Below are 23,314 nucleotides of genomic sequence, written 5' to 3'. Positions count from 1 at the left end.
TCATCTGTTGTGTCACCACGGCATCCAACATCAAAATGTCATGGTGACACAGTCAGTGGCAGTGCCCAGCATGGCATCTCTCGCTCTGGCAGAACAATGACCAAGTGCCATTTGGTTTAGCGTTACTGAGAACATGCAGCATGCCGTTTAGCATTACTGAGAACATGCAGCATGTGGTTTAGCGTTACTGAGAACATGCAGCTTGCGATTTAGTGTTACTGAGGACATGCAGCTTGCAGTTTAGCGTTACTGAGAATATACAACATGCGGTTTACTGTATTACTGCAATAGAACAGCTCTGCACTGACGTGGCAATATATATCTCAAACTAATGCAGACGCTGGACGAGAACCAGTGTCCTGGAACAAACCCAGACCACAGGCATTCTTCACTGCTAATAGGCACAACAACACACTACTCTGGTCCCCAAAGGGCACTTTCAGGTCAGGTTTCAGCTGCAAACTCTAGCAAAGTTTGTCACGGTCTCCGCTGCCGTTGTTGTTGTCTCTGGAGTCGCAGCGAGGCGTGACTGTCCCCCTTAACACTTCTCAGCCCCCCTCCCCCACCTTGGCCATAGCGCTCCCCCATTCTCTTGCTTCCGGTGGGACCTGCGGGAATGCCAGTCCGGCAGGGAAAATAGGGAAATGTTGGCTTGCATTGTTTCATCTCTGGAGATACGGGAAACAATGCAACCCTTCTTCCTCTACGGCTCACTTCCTGTCTGAGGCCATGGGCAGGCGGTCTCAATTCCCATTCAGGAAGCTAGCGCTCTGCATCGCGGGCCAGGGTTCGGAGGGCTATCGTTTTTGTTGGTCGTCGGGAAGCTGTGGTGAACAGCATGCATTGGCTGAGTTTCACACATGTACACAGCTCTGCCTCACGTAAACATACCCTGGGAACACACCGCCGGGAACGGTGACGTCACACCAGGAACACGACACTGTACCCAGAGCAGGGTTACTGCGGAAACACCACCCGCCATCGTCCTGGCAACATCGCTCTCCTCTGCAGCATCATCAGGCTGCCATGACAAGCAGGCATCCAGTGTGGGAGCGTGATCCATGCATCATGTATGATATGGACTTAATGTGAGGGGCAGTTCTAAGTATAGTTGTTCTTCACGTTCATTGCTTTTCTTCCAGACTGGAAAGATCTGAATATTCCGTGTATGTCTGGAATGTTTTCTGGTGTGTGCGGTAGAGATCTACAGTCTCAGAGTTTTTGAAGCTTTTGCTCTGATTTAGTACAGTGGATATTCATAAGTAATATTAACACCGTTTTGAAGAATTTCAATCCCCTATTCAGTGGAGTCATGTATGTGCATACACTCTCAGCAGATTGAGATCTCATGAGAACTTTTTCTCTGGATCAGGTTTGGTGAGTGAGGCCTATTCTTATCAGTGACCCACTGTCTTTAACCTCTTTTAGAAAAGTTTTGTCCTGGTTTTTCATTATTTAAAACTCTGTTTTCCCAAATTGTATTTGCTAACGCTAATCAGCTGGTTTCGCACACATTGGGTCGACCAAAACCCTGTTGCTCAAATGTTTGACTGCTATGTCGGAGGTCCGGGTCGGGGGTACAGGGAGCCCCCTGACTGCACATCCTCTCCCCCCACATGACACCGCGCTCCTCCCTCCCCCTGTGTCCTGTTGTTTCCTCCTTTCCATCCCTTCTTTTATTCTTCTTCACACATTTTTACACATTTAAGTCACGTCGGACCACCCTGTCGTGCTAATATACACCCACTACCCAAGTCAGCCGAGGTGCCTCGTATCCTCTCCCCTCGGTTCTCGCCTTCTATTTGTGTCCTCTTTTGATGTGTTCATCCCTCTGTTCTCGCTCTCCCCCACAACCCCCCCTCCACCACTCCCCATTCTCTTATTTTTTTGCAGCCTACATTTACTCCCCTCGACCGTCTCCAGCTAAAAGAGAACCTTTGTTTACTGACACGCAAATCATTCCCAAGGCAACAGTTGCCATAGTTACATACAGAAGCAGTGGGAAACACAAGCAAGTGATATGAACAAGCGCAGAATGCATCCACATGTTTTCTCTCGACTAAAGACTCGCGACGGCTTTGCCCACAGCTCTCGCAAATATACCCAGCTCCCTGGGCAAGAGAGTCCCAAAGACTTTTCCTCGGGGCATGTGACTGTACTCTGCACCTGAATGTCCGACAGAACTGCAGCGGAGATGTCTACAATGGGCGTGAGACGAGTCGAAGCACCGGGAAAGGCGTGGCCTGAAGGTCGAGGGCCTGGGCTCTTTTCTGGGCACAAGCCCCTTTTTGCAGCTCGGACTGGTTTAGCGGCCATGTCTCGACGGAAACAGGGCCGAAAAAATTGGCCAGCTGTCTCACCTGGCAGGCCCACCATTTAACAAGCGCAGTCGCAGCGTCCATTAGCACGTTAGCATGCTCCCAGAGACCGTCCCCATCAGAGAGAAATCCATACGCATGCACATATCAGGCTCCGTTGCTCTACGGTGTGTATCGCATACAGGGGAAGGTTGCTTTAACGCTGATTAAATCCAAGAGTGAGACGCTGATGCTGTCTGGCTGGGCTTTTTCCACTTCTCTGATCCTGGGTTGGATATGACATATTATGAATTTGGTGTCATGCAGTTACTCAGTGAAGCGGGTCTAAGCTAATGAGGCTAGCATGCTAGCATGGTATGCTAATTACACGTCTGTTGAGCCATGGGTCTGGCCCACTGGTTGGAGCAGAGATGTGGGCAGTTATTGCAGAAATCTGCTAAATAAATGCTGCTCTTAGCAGGTTTCTCTTTCTAGCTCTCTGCCAGTGTTTCCTAGGGTAATGTGGCGGTGGTAGTTAGTCAGACATGTGCTAATGTGTTCAACTGCCTGTTCTGTTGTAATGTTCAGGGTATTTATGTGTGTTCCTGTATGCATGTATGCAAGTGTATATGTGTGCATGAGGGCATATACATTCCGCTGTGTGTGTTTTTGTGTGTCTGTGTACGCTGGTACATGCATATGCAGCTGTGTGTGTGTGTGTGTGTGTGTAACACAGATAAGGGCTGTCCATCTGGAGGAGATGCAGAGATAGACCCATCAAACAGGGATGGGGTGATAGTCATCCAACACAGCGAGGCTACCCGAGTCTGAACCATTAAGGAAAGCCCAAATAAATCAATACCCCCAGGCCCTTTCTCATCAGCAGCTAGGCCTACTTACGCCTGTCGATGTCTGGAGAGCATGTCAGCAGTAATTGGCAGATAATCCTTGGAGTCCCTTGAGTGTTGGGTTTTGGTGTTTGGTTGGGAGGGGCTGTGCGATACGGACAGCTTGCCTGGCCAGTAGACTTCGGGGAAGAACAGAGGGGGTGGGGGATGTCTATTCGGCCAGAGTAACCCTCCAGATCAGATCACTCTCTGCCCACGAAACATTTGGCTACCAAAAATCCTTGGGGGTGATAACAGCACACTTACTCTGGAGCATTTTAGGACTGGGGGAGACCCAGCTGCCTTCTGTACACGGGACAGTGCCTGGGGTTTTGCACCACAGAAATATTAAGCCAAGGTATAAAGTCTGTGGTGCTGCAGGCTTTGGGTTCTGAGTATTGTACTGTATGTATTGGCTTGCTGAAATCCACTTGGTCAAGATGGGCCAAGCGAACACTAAGTGCACCATGGCGACAGACGGAGAGCAAAATAGAAGGGCTCTGGTTTAGCTTTGGCGCGCCAGAACTGTTAGTTGCTTTCATGAAAGTTGCGGAAAACCCCATCCAGGGAGATGAACAAGGGCTACATGCTCTTTATGTTCCCTGGCTCTTCACGTTGTACTGCGCTTCATTGCATTTTATGCTCTAGGTCTCTCGACCTTTTTTCTCAATGGGACTCACCTGAAAAAAGGCTAATTAAATAAAATGTATGTTTTTAAGTCACAATAACAGGAGAGAGATCAATATATTTTACATTATGGAGGGAGTCCGGTCAGATGCCAGTCTTGCTACCTATATCAGATGCTGTTGTCACACAACGACTGTTCAACATGTGGCAGGCTTACCCACAGTAAAACAGAAATGTAGTTATGCTGTCATAAGTAATTACCAGGAGATTAAACTGAAAACTATGCACAGAATTAGCTCCTGTCTAGCAGTGTTTCACTAAAATAAATGGACGAACGACACAAACCCGATGTTAATGAGGTGCGGTCTGGCTAATTACATCATAAAAGCCTCTGCTACAGTTTGTCTCTGAATATGCAAAGAATGGGAGTTTCAGCATCAGGGCTTGGCAGATTTATGTGCTCGATTTTGTAGTCTCCTATTTGGTTTCTGTGTAGGCAATTAGGAAAGCCAATTAAGGTTGTGTCAGCTAATGCATCAAGACAGTTTTATATGTGAAACCAAATATACGATTCAATGGAATTCTTGGATAACAGCCATTTCTCTCCGAACAACATGGGATACAAGCAATTTAGTAGACCTTAATCACAATCATTTTCTACAAATGAAAATGATCAAGACAGGGCTGTTTGTAGCTGTATTCTATAGTTATTTAAGGTTACTCCATCATTACCATTATCAGAAATTAATTATCAGAATTGTTCCCTTGGGATTTTTCAACCTTCACTCACTACTTTAACAGGAGGCTGCGCAGACAGCAGTAAGGTCAGACAGTGATGAACAGGCACTGTGCAGACTGCAGTTAGGTCAGACAGTGATGAACAGGCGTCTATGCAGACTGCAGTAAGGTCAGGCAGTGATGAACAGGCACTGTGCAGACTGCAGTAAGGTCAGGCAGTGATGAACAGGCAGCAGTGCAGACTGCAGTAAGGTCAGACAGTGATGAACAGGCAGCAGTGCGGACTGTAGTAAGGTCAGACAGTTACAAACAACAAGCAGACAGGGACACTCAAACTGCCCTGGGCAGCGGTACGGGAAGGCCATAGGACACCACAGCCCTGGCTGTCCCTGTGTTTTTACGGGCTGCAGTGGGCTTCAGGAAGGATGCCACGGGTCATATCCTTCCCCCCCATACACACAGGGGGCTTAGCAGCGACGCCCTTCCGCCACACGGACCCAAATCCCAGTAGATTTAGCGGATCCGCCTAGCCGAGGCCACCGCAACTCTGTTTATCCCTTCCAATTAGACGTGTAATCAAAGTTAACAGTCAAATCCCAGGAGACCGTCCCAAAGAATACAGGCCCCCTGCGGTTATCCAAACAGTGCGATTGAGTTTTGATGGACCACAGTTTCCTGCCCCGCTCCGAAGCTCACATTGTTTTATCAGTTAGTCTTGGAAATTGTGGCCCCATGCCCATGTTTTGGCTCAAGCGAGCCACCATATGCCGAATTAAGTCAATAAGACTGTTTACAGCAAAAAGGTTTTGTTGTGCACTTCACAACAATAGGAAAAAAATTTGTGGTTTGTAATAATTTGAACAATATCTACAAAAAAAACAAAAAAAACTGTTGAGCAGTCCTGCGGAGCAAGAATGGATTCTGGGTGAAATTAATATTTAATTCACCCATAAAATCTGGAACCAGTGAATGAGAGCCTGTGAGTAACTGCCAGAAGTAGAACTTCAGACGCATTTCGAGACATCTGTGTAAAAATTGTCCCCAGAATTGGTGGCTGTGAAACACTGTCAAGCGTGGCAATGCTAATGACGTCCAGCTTTGCTTCAAAGACCCCATACAAAACTCGCCTGGAGCTTCGGCACTGAACTGGGGCCTTCAGAAATCTCAGAAGCGTTTTTTTGCCGCAGCAATTGCGGTTTTCTACCATTTTCCTCCTTAATCACAATAATCATAATAGACATTCCCCTTTTAGCGCACGTCCATGCGACGTGCGTAACCATGGTGACCGACAGAGAAAATGCCGGTGAATCCAGTCCGAGGCCTCTAATTGACTGGGTTTCTGACGGATGCTAAAATTAGGCGGCCCAGATGTTTGGGCTGACTCCTTGGCCCGCGGGCGAGGAGAAGGTTAAGCGTCGACGTCTCTTCCGTCACGCGTGCCGCGTAGTCGGGGGGAGCGCGGGCGACTTCACAATCGTTCGGAAAGCTGAAGCAGTGCGTTCACGCTGCCTCTCGCCACGTCTCAGCAAGCCTCTGCCTCCCATCATGAGGTCTGCCAAGCCTTATCTTTCACCACCAAGACTTCCACAAAGCCGTGATTTATCAGAACACCACACCACATGTCAGAATCTGCAGCCTTGGCCTGAGTGTCCTTTCTAGGAATGCAACTGCTTTTTATTCCTGTTCTTCTTAAAGGTACAATAGGTAAGATTTTTGTGTTAAATCATTGTTACAGGACCATTGTAAATCCCTTCCTATCATTGTAAAAGTCTCACTGACATGTTGACTCTCTGTACCAAACCCAACAAATATAGCTGTACAATAATTCAAGCTCATTGGTTGAAAATTGGTTGTAATTGCCACAGCCAATGGCGTTTCAACCTCAGTGCGTACACAGGGAAGGGGTGGGATAAACAGTGTTGTGGTTTGAAGGTGTTTGTTGCTGCAATTCCTCTCTTGACTGTTAGAAGTCCGAAATTACCTTTGTACCTTTAATTTAACATGAATAAATAAGTACAAGATAACTGTAATCAGGCTGCAGTCTCTATTCCCTTCAGCTGCAGTATCAGCAGGACATGAAATGTGCTGCTTCCAGCGCATGCATGTGACTGTCTCATCATCATCATCATCATCATCATCATCCGGCTGAACCTGCTGGGCTTGTTTTAAGCTTGTTCATTTACTAGTCAATACTGATACGACCCCCATGGAATTATGCAGTTAAAAAATATTATTATTATTATTACCACAGTCCAGTAGTCAGTCAGGCTGCACAGTCATAATCAGCCCCTTTGTCTCCCTCGCAAACGGGGCACAACCAGACTCTGGCACGAGAGCCCAGCCCATCTGCCGGTATTCCCCCCCGCCAGTCGGCCGTGTCTGGGAGGGCCGGGGCAGATGGCCTGCCCTCAGGGGTCAGTCACCCCAGCAGGGTCAGTTGTGGGTTAGAGGAAGTGGACCATCACTCTGTAAAACGGCGTATCTGATGGCATTTCCTCTGTCTGGTGAAGACCCACTGCATTTCTCCCGTGACAGGTCTGTCTGTTATATGGGTTTGATTTTAACATGAGTTTGTCATGTGCCTTAGCATCTGCGGTTATACCAGAATGAAACTGACACCAATTAGAAAAATATAACACAAGATGAAATGCAATATAAAAAACTAATGAGCAAAGAAGCAAACGGAGCTATAAAAATTTCTGAGGTCTATTTCTGAGGTTTTGTTGCTGTTGCTTTGTTTCTTTGTTGCTTTGTTGCTGTTGCTTTGGAAATTCTGTCCAAAATAGAGAAGACAAATAAGGGATTGGAATGAGCCCATAATGATGTCAGCGATCCTCTGTCCCTTGCCCTGTGACCTGGCAAGCGGCCGCGTCAGCCGATTACGTCCAGAGACAGCAGGAAGGAATGTGCTCACTGCGTCCAGCGACTCTTCCTTCCTGTGTTTTTGTTCTCCACCTCAGGCCTGGTGTGGTGTATGTCCAAACACAAAAGGCCCCCTGCCCCTTCTCCCCTATGAGAGCCCCACCCTTCTGGAGCTCCGCAGCTGGAGAGCAGCAGTGGACCCGCAGGCCCCTGTTCTCCAGGCGTGGTGTGGAACAGACCACGGCCAATGAGGAAAGACATGGCCTAGCTTCACCTCAGGGGAGCTCTGACAGGCAGCTCGCTGTCAGCCAATGGAAACATCACAGCAACCCCCCCTGTCTAACTGGCCCCTCAACCCTTCCAGGCTCATCAAAGCCCAAAGGTCGCATGCAAGGGCGTAACTTCAGTTTGAATATTGAAGAGGTTGAAATGCTTAGACCCTGAGAAGCGTATCCCCCCTGGAATTTAGTTTTAAAAGGCCAGCTATGAAATTATAGTTTCTGGCGAAATCTAAGGTGAAATGACTATAGATCAGTAAGGCCAGTTGTTGGTGACAGAAAATATTGGCTGAAGTTACAGCAAACTCAAAAAGAGGTGGAAGGAATCGTGGAAGGGCTGTTGAATGTTCTGCTTGATAATATTTGTTGAATAAAAATGATCACAAAAAAAACATTCACAACTGGAGCAACAGTAATGAGCTCTTCAAAATAAAAGGGCAGTTGGCTGTTGGCTGCTGGGAACAGCCTACGAGTGAAATACATTGATAGGCCAGTTCATTTAACGGCTTAATTCTGTCCTTCACGGAGAGAACGAGCGTGTTTTCTGCCTTTAATTTCACAATGTTGTGAGAAATGGAACAAGCTCAAATTCCATAACTGAAATAAAACACAGTTACCACGGTACAATTTATTTTGTGGTTTGTACTTTGATGAGTGCCTGCCGTGTCTGATGTTCCCATAATGGGGGAAGGAGGTCTGGGCATCAACACTGTTGACAGGGCCGTCAAACATCTGATTGCAACCTCACAAGGACGAGAGTCTTGATCCCAGCACAATCCAGAATCTGTATATATTGTTGCACATTGTTTCTCCCCGCATTTGGCTATAGTTGTTGAAATGCGTAGGCATACAAATAACACCGCAGGCCTGGGCCATTCGAATCTGGCCCATGAATCCAAATCCAGCCATGACTTTATTTACACAGGTAATTAACTGAGCAGTTAGTGCTGCTGATTGGGTTATTCCCCTGTAAATGATGCCCTTGGTCACATGGCATTCTCTCTTAGCAGGGGCTAACCCCGCCCACAAGCAGCAGCCCTGCCCCTTCTCCATACCCGTGTCATGGCTCCTGACCAGGCTTCATAAAATCTGCCCTCCGACTCCAAATCCACTCCTGGTTTTCTTTTCTCCTGGGTAACTAACTAAACAATTAGTGCTGCTGATTGGCCAGACCAGCTGGAAATACCAGCTGCCAGCTGTTTCAAAACATAGCTCGAGCTGGTCAAACCATGTTGAGTACGGAGCTGGTCTGAACTGGTCAACCAGCTACCAGCTGTTTCAAAACCTAGCTGTAAAAGCATGATTTGATGATCCCTGCCCTAGGCCCTGAGCCCGCTCCGAGGCTGAGAGGGAATCCGTGACTCGCGTCTAAAGCAGCGTATTCCCTCGTTCAGGCAGCCAACTCTGGAAATCAAATTAGAAGCTTGCTATGAACAGGCTGAGAGTACAAAAGCAGGGAGGGGGAGTTTCTTGTGGGCTTCTGGGAAGGTTCAGAACGATTGTGCCGCACTGCATGCCAGGCTGGTGGAGGGATGGGGCCTTCTCTCTCTCTCTCTCTCTCTGTCTTTCTCCCTCTCTCTCTCTGTCTTTCTCTATCTCTCTATCTCTCTCCACGTTTGAATAAACAGGGAGGGTTTATTGCATTAGAAAGCCTCCTCCAGCTGAAGAATGTGCCCGTGTCCTCAGCCCTGCTGGATTTGTTGAGGTTTATTGAGGTGATAGGATGCATGCGGCTGGATTAACAGAACCGTTTGTCCTCCTTCCTCCTGGGACACCCCACCAGAGAGGAGCCGAGAGCGGGACCCCAGATTTCAGAGCTCTGAGGAGGATTTAGGAAACTCTGACCCTTTGAGCCTCAGTCAGGTGATCGTAGCTGAAGCTACGCTGCCATTCTGTGCCTGACTGCTTGGTTTGTAAGTGGTTTTGTTTGAAAATAAGCACTTTACTGGGTGTGTCTCACTTTCAGGACATGCAGGGCAGGCAACAAACAGGCATATGCCCTTTACAGAAGCACGTTTTTTTGTCTTGTTCCGGGCATTTCCGTGTTCACAACTTGACCGTGGACTCAAGCGTGCTCAGTAGAATGTCGGAATCGCACTTAGACACGCTTGCCAACATTCCTCTTTCTCCTGAGTTATTATAGCTGCGTTCTGTCAGCGTCTGGCTGAGATTCGGGTTCATTTCAGGGTTTCTTGTGAGCGCGTCTGCTGATAAGGCCTTCCCAGGGTGCCTCGCCGTTGGTGCCTCGCGGCTCGGATTTTGCCGGAAGCCTGCTTCCAGGGCGAGTCGGGAGAGAGACGGCGTAAAGCAAGCTGGGCGTAGCTGCATCGAGAGGGCGTGTGCCAATGCAGAGGTGTCAGCTTTTCGTTTTTTTCATTCATTTAGTAATTCAAGCGCAGGGATTGCCTTAGCGACAGCACGCTATCATTACCGTCTGCCATGTCTTTCTCATCCCTGGTGGTGCTCTGGTGGTCCAGCCCATGTTGGGATCCTGTGCCAGGTGTGTGGTCTCTGGCCGGTCAGACTGTGCTTCCCGGCGGAAATCTAAGAATAAATGGGTCAGTGGTGCCCATTCAGACCGCCTGGTAGCCGCTTAGGCTGGTTTCCGTGGAAACAAAGCTCGTGAATTGTTGCCATGGAGTCGGCTGCTTGAGATTCAGTGGGCGGAAAGGCCTGGTGGGGGCTCTGGGGGGGGGATGGTTTCTGCAGCTCAATGCCGGGAGGATCCGGGACACAGAGGCTCTGATGGCGGTCTCAGATGTGTGATGCCAACGCCCCAGGCGAACATGTCACTGACTGATGTGCTGACTGACCATCACACGCTTCCTCTGTGTCACCGCTGTAGAGTGTGAAAGCCGGCACTGACGCAGAGATGCTGGATCTAATGGGCCATTAGCCCAGGGGTGTGTGTCTGTCTGTCTGTCGCTGTGTGTGTGTGTCCGTCTCTCTGTCTGTCTGCGTGCTTGTTTGCATGTCTGTGTGTGTGTGTGTGTGTGTGTGTGTGTCTGTCTGTTTGTCTGCCTGTCTGCCTGCTTTTCTGCATGTCTGTCTGTCTGTGTTTGTATGTGTGTGTATGTGTGAATTTCTTGAGATAGACAGTGGACTATTGTTCAGCTGCATTAGTTGTAAAGGCCTAAACAGTGACAGCACTTTGGGATTTGGTTCTGCAGTGTAAGCTCCTCATTATTAAGCTTGGCATATGATGGGATGGGTTTTCAGGGGGGCTGTTCCATGTAAGACACAAAGATGAGTCCTGGACTGACTGCGCACATCATGTACCCGAGAAGTTTTTCAGTGTCCCCTCTGACATCATAATGGCTTTGCCTTATTCCCCTGTGGATCCACCACTTGGAAAATTCATTTCTGGGGAATTTGTGTGTCCCTGTCTGTCTTTCACGAGACACACTACCCGAGCAGATGACTGAACTGGCATGACCTGTGGTAATGCAGAAGGTATCTGACATTTACAACGGACATGGGAATATAATACATGTTCAGTCGCATGAACCTTAACAAAGTTGACATCAATACAAAAAAATGTTTTTAAAAGAAGTGTGTGAAGCCAGTTAGATTGAAATATTCTCTTGTGTACTCAAGATGAGCTACGTATATGAAATGCATCAGTTAATCATATTTACGAGTACAATGTGAATCCCAGTTAGCTTATACACTGATGCCAAAACATTATGACCACCTGCCTAATATGCTGTTGGTCCTCCACGTACCACCAAAACAGCTCTGACCTGCCGAGGCATGGACTCCACAAAACTGAATGTTTCCTGTGCTGTCTGAAACCAAGACTTTGCAGCAGCTCCTTTAAGTCCTGTAAGTTGCGAGGTGGAGCCGCCTTGGATCGGACATGTTGTTCCAGCACATCCCACAGCATGCTTAATCAGATTGAGATCTGGGGAATTTGGAGGCCAGGGCAACACCTTGAACTCTTTGCCATGTTCCTCAAGCCATGTCTTTAATGTCTTTAATTCTATGTCCTCTTTGTTTCTGTTTTTTAAATGTAAATATTGTTTCCTATAAGTGCCCAATAATGGGCTCTCGCTCACCGTGATTTGTAGGGAATGTGGAACAAAGTTGTGAGCTTTTCCTAACCTAGCTGCAATGTACTTTGCCCGGAATGTTTGGTAAGCATTTAAAACATATAAATTATTTCCTAAATTTCCTGTTTTAAGGGTCGAAAGATTTAATCTGAGCCTTATACGAATCCTGTAAATCATGGTGAGCACTATCTCTTGTTCTAGGAAAGAAAAACGTTATTCTTTCTGCAGTTTATTGCTGAATGTCATGAATGTGGGGGTGACTGAAATTAACTTGGAATGTGATGATTTAATAAAATGTCTGAACAATCTACTGTAAAAACATTTTTTCTTTATTTAGGTATATGTCTGGAGCACTTCAATGCTTGTCTGGGTAAACTTTAATGTTGACAAACCTATTTCTATGCATGGTCCCAACTAAGCATTGACTGAGTATAAACGCTTGATTTGTCCCTGATAGTTAATTAATTGGTCGATGTTGCTGATTGGCCAGAGATCCCACTCACATGGTGGCCCAGGTCTAATTAGGTCCCTGATTGGAGAAGAGGAATGAGAACCAGCAGTACTACTGGCCTTGAGTTCCAACAGACTGACAACACTATTTTTGCGAAAACGAATATATTTTCACGTAAATATCTTTTTTTGCAAATACTTGTTTTAGTGAAAGTGAAGGTCCTGGAGTTTTGGTGAAAAAGGTGAAACAGCGAAGGTGTTCTGGGTAAAGCCAACCAGAGCACACACCCGCTCAGTGAACCGGACACAGGGGGCTCAATTAGCAGACCAAAGCAATCAATACTCAAACACGATGCTGTCCCAGTTCAGACAATAGGTGCAGGTCCCTGGCGGGGCTTAGCCCCCCCCGCACCCTTTGTTAACCGAAAAATGGGAGAAGCGAAACAAGAACTTTAACCTGCTGTGGATTGCCAGGGATATTTCACTACACAGCAGCATATCAAAGATATCTGTTTATTTAGTGCCAATTTACGGTTCACGGAGCATCTTTCAATCCTATTTGCAGGGCTGTGATGAAAGCACATTAACGAGGCCGCGTGTCAGCGATACGCTCGGATGACATCGCATGACAGTTTCTTTTCATAATGACTCAAAAAAATAAAAGATCTAATTTTAGAGCCTTGGCAGGGAATTTGATTAGGCAGCAAAATGCGCTTAAGTGAAAACAGCCGACGTCTGAGATCTACATGGTCTCACTGTACAAGCAGAGAAATCTCTCCATCCGATCTTTTGTTTTGTTTGTGTCAGTTTCAAGCCTTAGTCCTGGCAGTTGGTCGTTTCGGGACGTGCAAGCTTCCCGTGGTCGCCCGGCGTTCCGCTCCGGCGAGCGACGGAAAGCCTCAGCTGGCCGAGCCCTCGACCAGTCGTCCGGGAGATGGCACCTGAGCCGGTTTCCCCGGCAACGCCGCCCCACCTGCTCGTCGACCGCGCAGACCACCAGCTCAGGCCCACACAGGCCCCAAAGTCCCACAGCGCATTTGCGTTCAGCTGTTCCCCCCTACCTCACCCCACCGCAACCCCCCTTACAAGGGGGTGGTATTTGCATGGCTTATCTAACAATTAGAACATTAGGTAAGGGGGAGACTGTTTTCGTACCCACCCACCCAGAGGTCCACAGTGAGTCTGGAGTCGCAGTTGTCCGTGTGTTTATTTGGTTCTGCTAAAAGCTAAGGCCATGATGATATTTCACCTTGTTGATATGTGCAGTGGTATGTCGGCCATGGTGACCTTTCACCTTTATGTGTACAGTGGTGTGTAGGTCACACGTGTGTTGCACTGCTAGCTTGTATGTCGACCGTGGGGGAATTACACTCCCGCTCTTTATAAATTAATCCGGGCAGTTTAAACCGCTACGACTTCAGGCAGCCTGGTTTCCCCCCAATGAAAACAGGAGGAATTCCAAGTCCCAACGGTTTGGCAGCCCAAACTTCACCTCGCCCTTCCCTGGAGCCTCTCTGTCAGAGCGCTGTCAGTGGGCCCATCATCGCCCAGGCGTTTGGCTCGCGCGGAAGCTTGTCTCTAACGAAACGGCGAGCTGAAGGCGTTGTTGTTTACAGAGTTACGGCCCCCACGACGGTCGCGGTGGAATCGGACGAGGGCGTGGGAGCGTGGCGTCAGCTGCTTCTCACGTTCTCCCTCAGCGTCGCGGGCACGGCCGTGTCCAGGGTTGAGGCCCCGATGAAACCACGTCGGTTTTTCCGAATCGTCGTTAGACGCATGACAGACTTCCCTGCTGAAAAAAACTGCTCAAGCTAGGTTATGAAACAGCTTGTAGCTGGTTGACCAGTTCAGACCAGCTCCCAGCTCAACATGGCTTAGCTGGTTGACCAGTTCAAATCAGCTCACTGCTTGACATTGTTTGACCAGCTCAGGCTATGTTTTGAAACAGCAAGTCAGACAGGTTACTAGCGCTAGCTGATTGACCTGCTCATACCCAGCAAGACCGGCTTTATGACCAACTTGGCCATGCTGGTTGACCAGCTCATGCCCCGCAAGACCAGAATATGACAGAATATGACTTGGAAATTTAGCTGGTCAAGCTGGCATAGCGGGATTTTACAGCAGGGACACTACACGGGGAAAGGCAATGACACTCGTTTTCAGGGCAGACTGTCAGTGTGTATTGTGCCCAATGCGCTTTTCCATCAGATCAATGGAAAACAGATGGCCAGTCGTTAAATGGTTGTTGAAGGCTTATCGATGATGATGATTTATTGATCGACTCGGTCCTGGAAGGTAAAGGGGGTTACTGTGCTGTCAGACTCATTCTGTGGCAGAAGATGACAGGCAAAATGACAGCTCCGGCAAAGGGAGAGAGGCATTATAATAGCATTGTAATACCAAACCGATTATGGTACTTAGCTGTAGATTTTTTTTGAAAAGGTATTTAATATTTTCTAAAATATTATTATTATTATTGTGTTTTTACTGTAGAATAAGCAATATTTCATAGCTATAGATGTCAAAATTTCACATTGTGTATGATTCTATATGCTTTAACAAAATGATACCAGTTGTCTTGGCAGTTCATAAAGCATTGCTGGATTGAAAACTGAACTGAATTGAAAGGGGTCCAACCCCTAACAATGCCTGCACTGCCATTGGGGCTTATGACATCTCCCAGCTGGTCTCCACAGATTGCTGTTGATTTAATGTGAACTTCGCTGTATCTGTCTATTGGAGGAGAACCCTGGCCTGTGCTTCCCCCACTGTGATTGCCAACCAAAACAGCCGCACTATCAAAGTAGAGTGTTTCAATATCAGATATCAATGTTCAGAAAGACTCTGAATTAACGGGAAAGAGAGAGCGTTGATGCACTGTTTCTGAGAGCCGGCTTACGGAACGCAAGGCATTGATTCCATTCACATGTTTGGCGGGAATATCCTGCCAGCACAAATGCTCTGACAATGAGTGTATAACATGGCTTGAATGAGCAGTTTCTTGAACATTGTGAGTTAGTTGAGGGTAGGAACTGATGTACAGTGACTCACTGATGGGAGCTTTCTGTTAAACCACTAAATGTAAGAGGGAGGAGTGTGATTAGATTGTGTGTTTGTGCGTGTCTGTGTGTGTGTATGTGTGTGTGTGTGGAGAGAGAGAGACTGAAATACAATAGCTAAAGCAGGAAAGCCTTTCATTTCGACTTCAGTCATGTGAAACTAACTAATGTAAACATGACAGTCACACCATTGTTTCTGACCTGATCACCAGTGAGTTAAACTCCATTAAGGCTCAGAACAGCCACACTGCAGGTCTCTCTGCCCTATAGAGCACACCTGTGTGTATTGAAGCCGAAAGCACTTTTAGCCGCAGGCAGTACCCTGCTTTGAGGAGGTACATCTAACCAATGACACATTTTCAAAGCGTGGGCAGTGCTATTGTAATACCAGGGATGAGCAATTTTTTCCAACTACATTTACATTAATTTTCATAAATGCGAATATATTATGTGGAATGCATAAATGCATTTCATATAAGGATAACACTCTTTTTCTGTGTGGTAATACAATTGCACTGCCCTCGCTTCGAAAATGTGTCTCTGATTTGCCATTGCTGGGTGAAGCCAAAAAAAGCATTTTAAGCCTTAAGAAAATAAAAATGGCTAAAAAAGGAAACTGCAGATTGACATTGGTTAGATGCACCTCCTGAAAGCAGGGTACTGCCTGTGGCTAAACGTGCTTTTGGTTTCAATATAGTCATCGCTCAGGGCAACGTAGCGAAACTGCGTCTGCGTGGCGATCGTATCCTCTTGCCAAAATGTCAGTTGCTGTGGGGCCGGGCGTGGCAATGGCAGGGAGTGGAAGGCTTTTAGGAGGAGTCTGGAGCTTTCAGATGCGGAGAACGATGGTGGAGGCTCTGGTAGTGGCACTCTCCATGACTCGCCTGCCTTTTTCTCTGTGTCAGAATTCATCCATCAACCTTTCTTCCTTTTCAGAAATAAAAAAACAGCAACAGGATTTGCATTAGAAATTAAATGTTATTCTGCTGGGTGGAAATATTGGTAATAGCCAGCCATATGTTGAGAATTAGTTTCAAGTAAGTCTGAGCACTTTAAGGTTGGTGGCCATATTGATTGGATTGGCCAGTTTTATCTTTTCCTGTTTAATCCTGTTTAACACTTGTGGAGCCATGGCAAGGAGGTTCCTTACTCGCTATACTCTAGTGAGTTGCTGATGCAGGTTGCTGGTTTAAGTCCTGAATGGGCCACTCATTTTAATACATTTGAGCAAATATGATTAATATAATTACTGAATGATATGAAACTACACATGAGGATCAGTAACCTGGACAGGGGTTGTGTCTTTAATTCGTATTTCCTCTCTCTCTCTTACAGGGCGAACATCGATGAAGTGGAGACGGAGGTGGTGGAAATCGAAGCTAAGCTAGACAAGGTGAGCTTCTGTGAATTTGCCACCGTTCTTGGTCATTTTTCCAACCTTTATTTCACTATTATTCATGACCTGAACGCACTGCCTTTCACCTTAATTACCAATGGCAATCAACCCATGTCTGAGAAATATGAGGTCATCATTGTGCGCCATATGAGGAGAAAACTGTGCTGCAACCTGACTGACTTGTCCTTGGTTTCCCCCCTGCTTTATCATCATATCATTGTAAAAACTTGGCCAATTAAACTGGATGGGCCTACCTGTACAATGCTTGAGGTCTGTTTCATGGACATCGCCAGTTTTCTCTGGTGATGCTCTGCCAGGCCTGTATTGCAGCCATCTTTAGCTGATGCTTGTTTTGGAGGATAGTCCTTTTAAGTGTTCTATTAAGCAGATGAAAGGCATGCTGATTTTGTCGCTTCAGCAGTATGTCTGAGAACTCATTATGGAGGGCACTATCTCGGATCAAATTACATTTAAATTTTCCATTTAAATTGATTGTATATCATACAAGCAGTACCAGCAGTTTACCCCAGGTAATTGACAGCAGCGATAAATGTCAGACACAACAAAGATTGCACGCTCTTCAGTAAGAGATGACGTCTCGGTATGTCAGCTCATGTTATGCTTGAATTCATGCAGGTTCTCCTTGTCAAATCAGGCTCTGAATCCTTTGAAACTTACTGTGTGCACTAGCCATCAACAGCACACTACAGCACAACCAAGTATGTTAGCAAAACGTGCAGTTAGATTAAAGGGATACCGTGCCAGATTAATTAAGGATAATGGAACCTGTGTAATTGCTTTACAGCCGCCCAGGCACGTGCCAATTAAAAATTCATCTCCGTCTAATGAAGTCAAATAGGTTGCCACATAGGAGTCTTCTGCTTGGTAATTACCTTTAGAGAAGGTGCCGGGCAGTGAGTCACAGATGAGACTTTTGCACAATATCACACATCAAACCAGTGTGTGAAACAGCCAGAAGTGAAAGCAGAAGTGTAAGGATTTCTGGGAACTGCTGTGAGCGACACAGCACACTGAGTCTGAGGGATTCTGGGATCACCCAGGAGTGAAAGAACACACAAAGTGTGAGGAAGCCTTCATTTTATTCTCAAAGCTCTGTGCATCTTCTATGCGTGTATGCGCCAGAAGGTTCCGCTGACTAATTGCCAGTGAAACAATAGGCACAATTAAGGCATTTATCAAAGAAACTCCCACGCCTGTCTTACGGATGACACATGACTTTCTAATTTTAAGAACTGTTGTTTCCATTTGTTGTTCAGCACTTCCAAAATAGGGTTTGGAGAAAACAGAATTAATTTGAGCCATCTTAAGCAATAAAGCAATTTTGTTGAATGTGTGGTTCTTTTCGTTATGCAGTTTTCACATCCTGTTTAGACCAGATGGGCCCCCCTCAAACAAAGCAATGTGTCGCAGAAGCACCTTGGACAATGACTTCATAGTCTATTCCAAAAATTCATCTGTGCTTAATTCATCCTATAAATTCTCCATTCAGACAGCAAATGCCTCAAAGTCTAGCTGGCACAGCAGAGCAGTAATGTACTGGCATAAAAAATAAATAAAAAAAAATACACTCCCTCCATTGTCTGCGTGCATTCTTTTACCTGAAAACGTGTTAGACATAAGGTAAGCTTTGTGGTAGAGGGGGCTTATCAGTGCCATATTGAGGCTTTATGCCTGAGCTACAGTGCCCGGTTTCCTCGGTTGCGGTTTGGCAGCCGATCTTTCAGCAGTCGCTGTGTTCCCCTCGAGTGCAGTCTGTAACAGGACTTACTCCAGCCTGTGCCCAGCTGTCTGTGGATATAAAGTAAGCTCTGTAAGTCTCCCTAATTTTGAAGCATACTGCTCAGATGCGTGGCGTAATCGCTCGTAAGCAATTATGAGCCGTAACGTATATTTCCCATGAGTGCAGGAGAAGGTTCCGGGCGCGTCAGGAGGCCCTTCCAGCGGCTTCTGATGTCACCGACAAATCTGTTGCCGTGACTTTGAATTATTCCAACCCACGAAGGCCCATCTCATTTTTTATCCCATTGATTGTTTTCGTTTAGATTAAATAGAAGATACTCATCCATAAGAAAATATAAAGTTACAGTATTATTAAAAATACAATCTTTTGTTCATCCTGGTCTTTGTGAGGTGTGTACAAGATTTTTTTTTTTTTGATCACCTCTGCTTGGCTGCTTGAGATTTCCGTCATACTGTTTGGCATTACCATCATTCATGTCAGCCAAAAGCATAAGTGAACACTGACAACTTCATGATTGCTGCCTTTGTAAGAAGAAGAAAGTGCTATATGAATACATAATCATCGCTAATAAAAGAAAAAAAATATTTGTATGAATATTTGGCAGATATGCTCAAAAATAGCATGTGTGGGTTTTTGGCTGTCGATAGCTTTTTTGTTTGCTGTGACGGTTGTTGGGGGCTGTGTGTTCTTGCATGACGTACTGAAGCTGATCCAATTAAGTAATTTGGAAATGAGACCAGGTGCTTTTGGCACATTAAGAAGAATGGAAAGTGGTAAGATTGAGTGAATTGAGTGGTTTTTGTACGGTTCCTGATCATCTCTGTTGGCCCCGAGCTTAGAGTGCTAACCAGGGGACCCAGCTTTAGCGTAGCAAACCAACTCATTGGTGGGAACCAGAAAAGTTGTGTCACGCTTCCTGCTAGCTCTGCCATTAGCAGAAAAGCCACGGGGTGCATTTTTCCTTTCTTTCTCCACTGATGGGAACCATTCGTCTTCCTCTGCTGCCCCACTGGTCGCCACCCTCTCAGAAGGGGGGGAATTTGAGGATTCCGAGGAATTTTACCGGTTTTTGGGGGGATTATCATGAGGGGAAAGGGTCACCCAGGCCTGGGTGCCTGTAGCAGTTTTAGGGAGAGACACTGGGAATAAGGAGAGTGAGACAGAGAGAGAGAGAGAGAGAGAGAGAGAGAGTTAGGGCTATAATAGAAATCTATCACCTTCAGAAATGCTGCTATTAGCAAAGTCCTTTTGATATTTCCTCTTGTAAACCACTAAAACCAGTTAACTTGCCCACTCAAAGCTCACAGACATCTGTTTCCAATAGGTTTTCATGCTAATAAGCACAGTTTGGCTAAAGCTCTGACTTTGTCTGGCGCTGCAGTGCTCTTAATCTGGAGTTCAGTTAGAACATGTTTGTCAGGGAATAGGGGAACGGGAATCAGTCGCAGCCCAAGGGAATCTACAAGTTAACCCAGAGGGATTTAGATAGGGACAGGGAATAGAAAGGGACAGGGAAACACAAATATAAGATATGCAAAGTATGGAGAGGATAAGGAACTGCCGAAGATCCAAGGCATACCAAACACAGTGGTGGGGTTGTTATGGCCTGGGCTGCCAAAGGTACTGGCTCACTTATCTTCATTGATGATCTAACTGCTGATGGTAGTAGCAAAATTAATTTGGAAGCGTATAGACACATCATATCTACTCAAATTCAAGCGAAGGCCTCAAAACTGGCTGGCATTTCCTTCTACAGCAAGACAATGATCCCAGACATACTGCACTAGAAATGACAACTTTCATTTACATAACATTGCTGTGTCCCAAACATTATGGTGCCCTGATGCCCATTGTGGTACCTTCTCCAAGCCGTGTCGTGTCAGCCCTGTGACCGTGATTCCGAGGCAATCGGGGTGTTATTGTATACGGCAATCTTACCAGCCCTGCCAAGTCCCTCCCTCTGGTCAATTATGCCGCTCCAACGTGGGCCAACCAAATTCGGCTTTGGCAGGACTGGGACACGAATCCCAGTCCTCGGTGTCCAACTGCATCAAACTGATGCCTGCATCAAGGTCCGTTACTTTAGCTGTGCGCCCCCATGGCTCGGAAGCAAGGATCTTAATATTGAGCTTACACAGCTGAAATCCATCAGGGGTAATTAAGTTCAGAGAAACAAAAATGTGGGAGCCCCCTGTGGCCCAGAGCAGAACCACCTGACAATGATGGCCTCTGGGGCCACATCCCTCACTGGTCAGTCCCAGAACCAGTCCCAGAACCAGTCCCAGTCCCAGAACCAGTCCCTGTCCCAGTTTTGCTATGTCTGCTGAGACGTCATGGTTTCAGTTCATTGCCTGCCACAGCAGGCCAGACAGGTTTCCCATAATCCCCCCTGGCTGAAACGTTACGCTGGTGCAGGCTGATTGGTATCAGTAAACACCTGAATTATATCCAGATCAGGGCACCTGTGTATTCAGTTATTTTTTGTGAAACCCCCCTTCCAAAAAAACACTCTTCCAACCTTTCCCCCCACATACTCTTGCCACATGCCCAAAAATAAATTCTAAAAGCAGATAAAAGAAGGGTTTAATAAGCTTGTTTTTCATTTACCAAATCAGCAATTTAGTAGGGTTTTGAAAGAGTGTAATGTTTATTGAGGTACAAGACGTGAACTTTCAATTTGAAAAACTAAATGACAAAGTGGGCATACCATTCAAAAAGTTTTTTCCACAACACAAAAATGTATTTTGCATGTGTTATGGAAAACGTATATGTGAAACATGTGCGTTGTTGACCTTGTAATCCGTATGATATCATTAGTGTAGAATAGCATTTTCACAAGCACACAAGCCTCACTGCTTGATCTGTTACAACAGATGTGCAAGTAAATCTGTTTTACGGCAGTAAATCTAGAGAGGGCGTGTGATTCATCTTTCCAAACAAGCTTTGAAATTAAGCCCCTATTTTTGTGGTATCCAACCCTGTTATTTAACTGTATACTTTGTTTTCCTTCAAAAGCCAACTGTTGCTTTTTATTCAAAGACCCCATATGTACTGTATAATCTTGATAATCTATTTTTAAAATGAAAGACAACAGAATAATTGGAACATTCACATCTCTGGTCAGCAGCCTGACTGCAACTTACAGCTAAGTGTAACCTATAAACATACAACACCCTCAAGGTCATGGTTTAAGACCTGCTCAGGGTTTGCTCCTGTTTAGTTGCAGCGTCATAGCAGTGATGTCATCGGCGATCCGATCCTCCCCAAGGGATCTCTCACTCTCTCTCAATTCAATTTCAGCTGTCATTCAAAATGACAGTGCATATCGCCAAAGCATTTGTATTTGTCATAACAGCTTTATTGTCATGGCAGTTAAGATAACAGTAATAGGGGTGTCTCGGTGGCGCAGCCTGTAGAGCACTGACCGCATGGTCATTGCGAGCCGCAACGTCAGCGGTTCGAATCCGACCGTCTGACATTTGTCGCATGTCTTTCCCTCTCTCTCGCTCCCATTCTTCCTGTCTCTCTATACTATATACTGTCCAATAAAGCTGAAAAAGGCCTAAAAAAAAAAAAAAGATAACAGTAATAATAGTAGCAACTATTACAATGGAAAGGAGCAGCCACACACAGACACACTCATGCACTTTGTGTCTGCTGTCTCTCACACATCTGCTCGTTCGGTGTTTGAAGCGCTTTTTTAAAATTGTGTATAGAGTTTTTCAAATATTTGATATAGTAGGTAAGTTTCATATTTTGAGCCTGATAACAGGACAGTCTTTATTCACACACATTGTACACTTTCTCCATCCAGACGTACTAATAAAGTCAGAGTTGTGTTTTTATTTGTTTGACAGGTTGTTTGAGAAATTACTTCTTTTTTTGCTTTATATCAAGCGACGTCTCGTGTTTTGTCAGTGCCTGACATCTACAGTAACAGTATACATACAGGATGTGAGACTTTTTACATGTCATTTACCTTGCTATTGTGATGCATCCTTGGCTTGTTTTCTTTGACATGACTGTTTTGCCGCAGGCTAATTTCTTTCTCTTTCTCTCACTCTCTCCCACTCACCTGTCTTCTTTTCTTAATCTCTCTTCTCAGACTTTCTGCTCCTCCCTATCTTTTCCTTCTTTTGTTTCTATCTACCTCTTTTATACTCCATCCATCTAATGCCTCTCCTCATCCTTTTCCTTTGCACTTTCTCTCCCTCATTCTTGCTCTCTCTCTTTTCTCACATGCACATTTTGGATTCATTTTTACTTTGGGAGAGCAAGATGATTTTATTTGATTTCTGAATGCATTCGTTTATGTACATGAGTGGGACCTGTACATACATTGCATGCAAAGTTTGTGCATACATCTGCATGGATTTATTTATTTATGGAAAACAGAGACAATAAGGTGACACACAAAGTGTCAAAAATCTTCTAGTACAAGAATTCTTTTTCCAATTTTTGACCCCAAAAATAAATAAAATATTAACATAATTTTAAAAGGGTGCTCTCTCTCTCTCTCTTCCTCTCCAGTTGGTGAAGCTATGCAGTGGGATGATCGAGGCTGGCAAGGCTTACATCAGCGCCAACAAGCTGTTTGTGAGCGGGGTCCGCGACCTGTCCCAGCAGTGCAAGAAGGACGAGATGATATCAGTGAGTCACTCCTACTCCTCAACTCTCTGGAAGCTTCTTTATGGCTGTTTGTCAAGCAATCACAAAGCAGCACTCCCCAGCTGGGCTATGGTCATCACTGTATACAGTTAACATGAAGCATCCAAAATAAATACAGAACAGTCGAGTCCAGATAGACAGCATATCACCAAAATCCTGTAATAGGCCTGCATAAGATTACAACCTCAGGATTATATACGCATAATATATTGTAAACTTGTAACATTTATTTGTCAGA

At 45.8% G+C, this 23,314-nt stretch overlaps 1 protein-coding gene across 1 annotated transcript in view; it reads left to right on the top strand.

The window, feature by feature from the left end:
- The window catches only part of LOC133138547 (arf-GAP with coiled-coil, ANK repeat and PH domain-containing protein 3-like), a 94,778-nt gene that overhangs the window by 18,989 nt on the left and 52,475 nt on the right, over positions 1-23,314 (top strand). The window contains exons 2-3 of the mRNA XM_061257395.1: positions 16,586-16,643; positions 22,939-23,058. Of these exons, the coding sequence (XP_061113379.1) occupies positions 16,586-16,643; positions 22,939-23,058 (178 nt within the window). The remainder of the gene's footprint in view (positions 1-16,585; positions 16,644-22,938; positions 23,059-23,314) is intronic.

The sequence above is a fragment of the Conger conger genome, chromosome 10, assembly GCF_963514075.1.
Source record: "Conger conger chromosome 10, fConCon1.1, whole genome shotgun sequence".
In the NCBI taxonomy this organism is placed as follows: Eukaryota; Metazoa; Chordata; class Actinopteri; order Anguilliformes; family Congridae; genus Conger; species Conger conger.
This window is presented reverse-complemented; position numbering and strand designations above follow the sequence as displayed.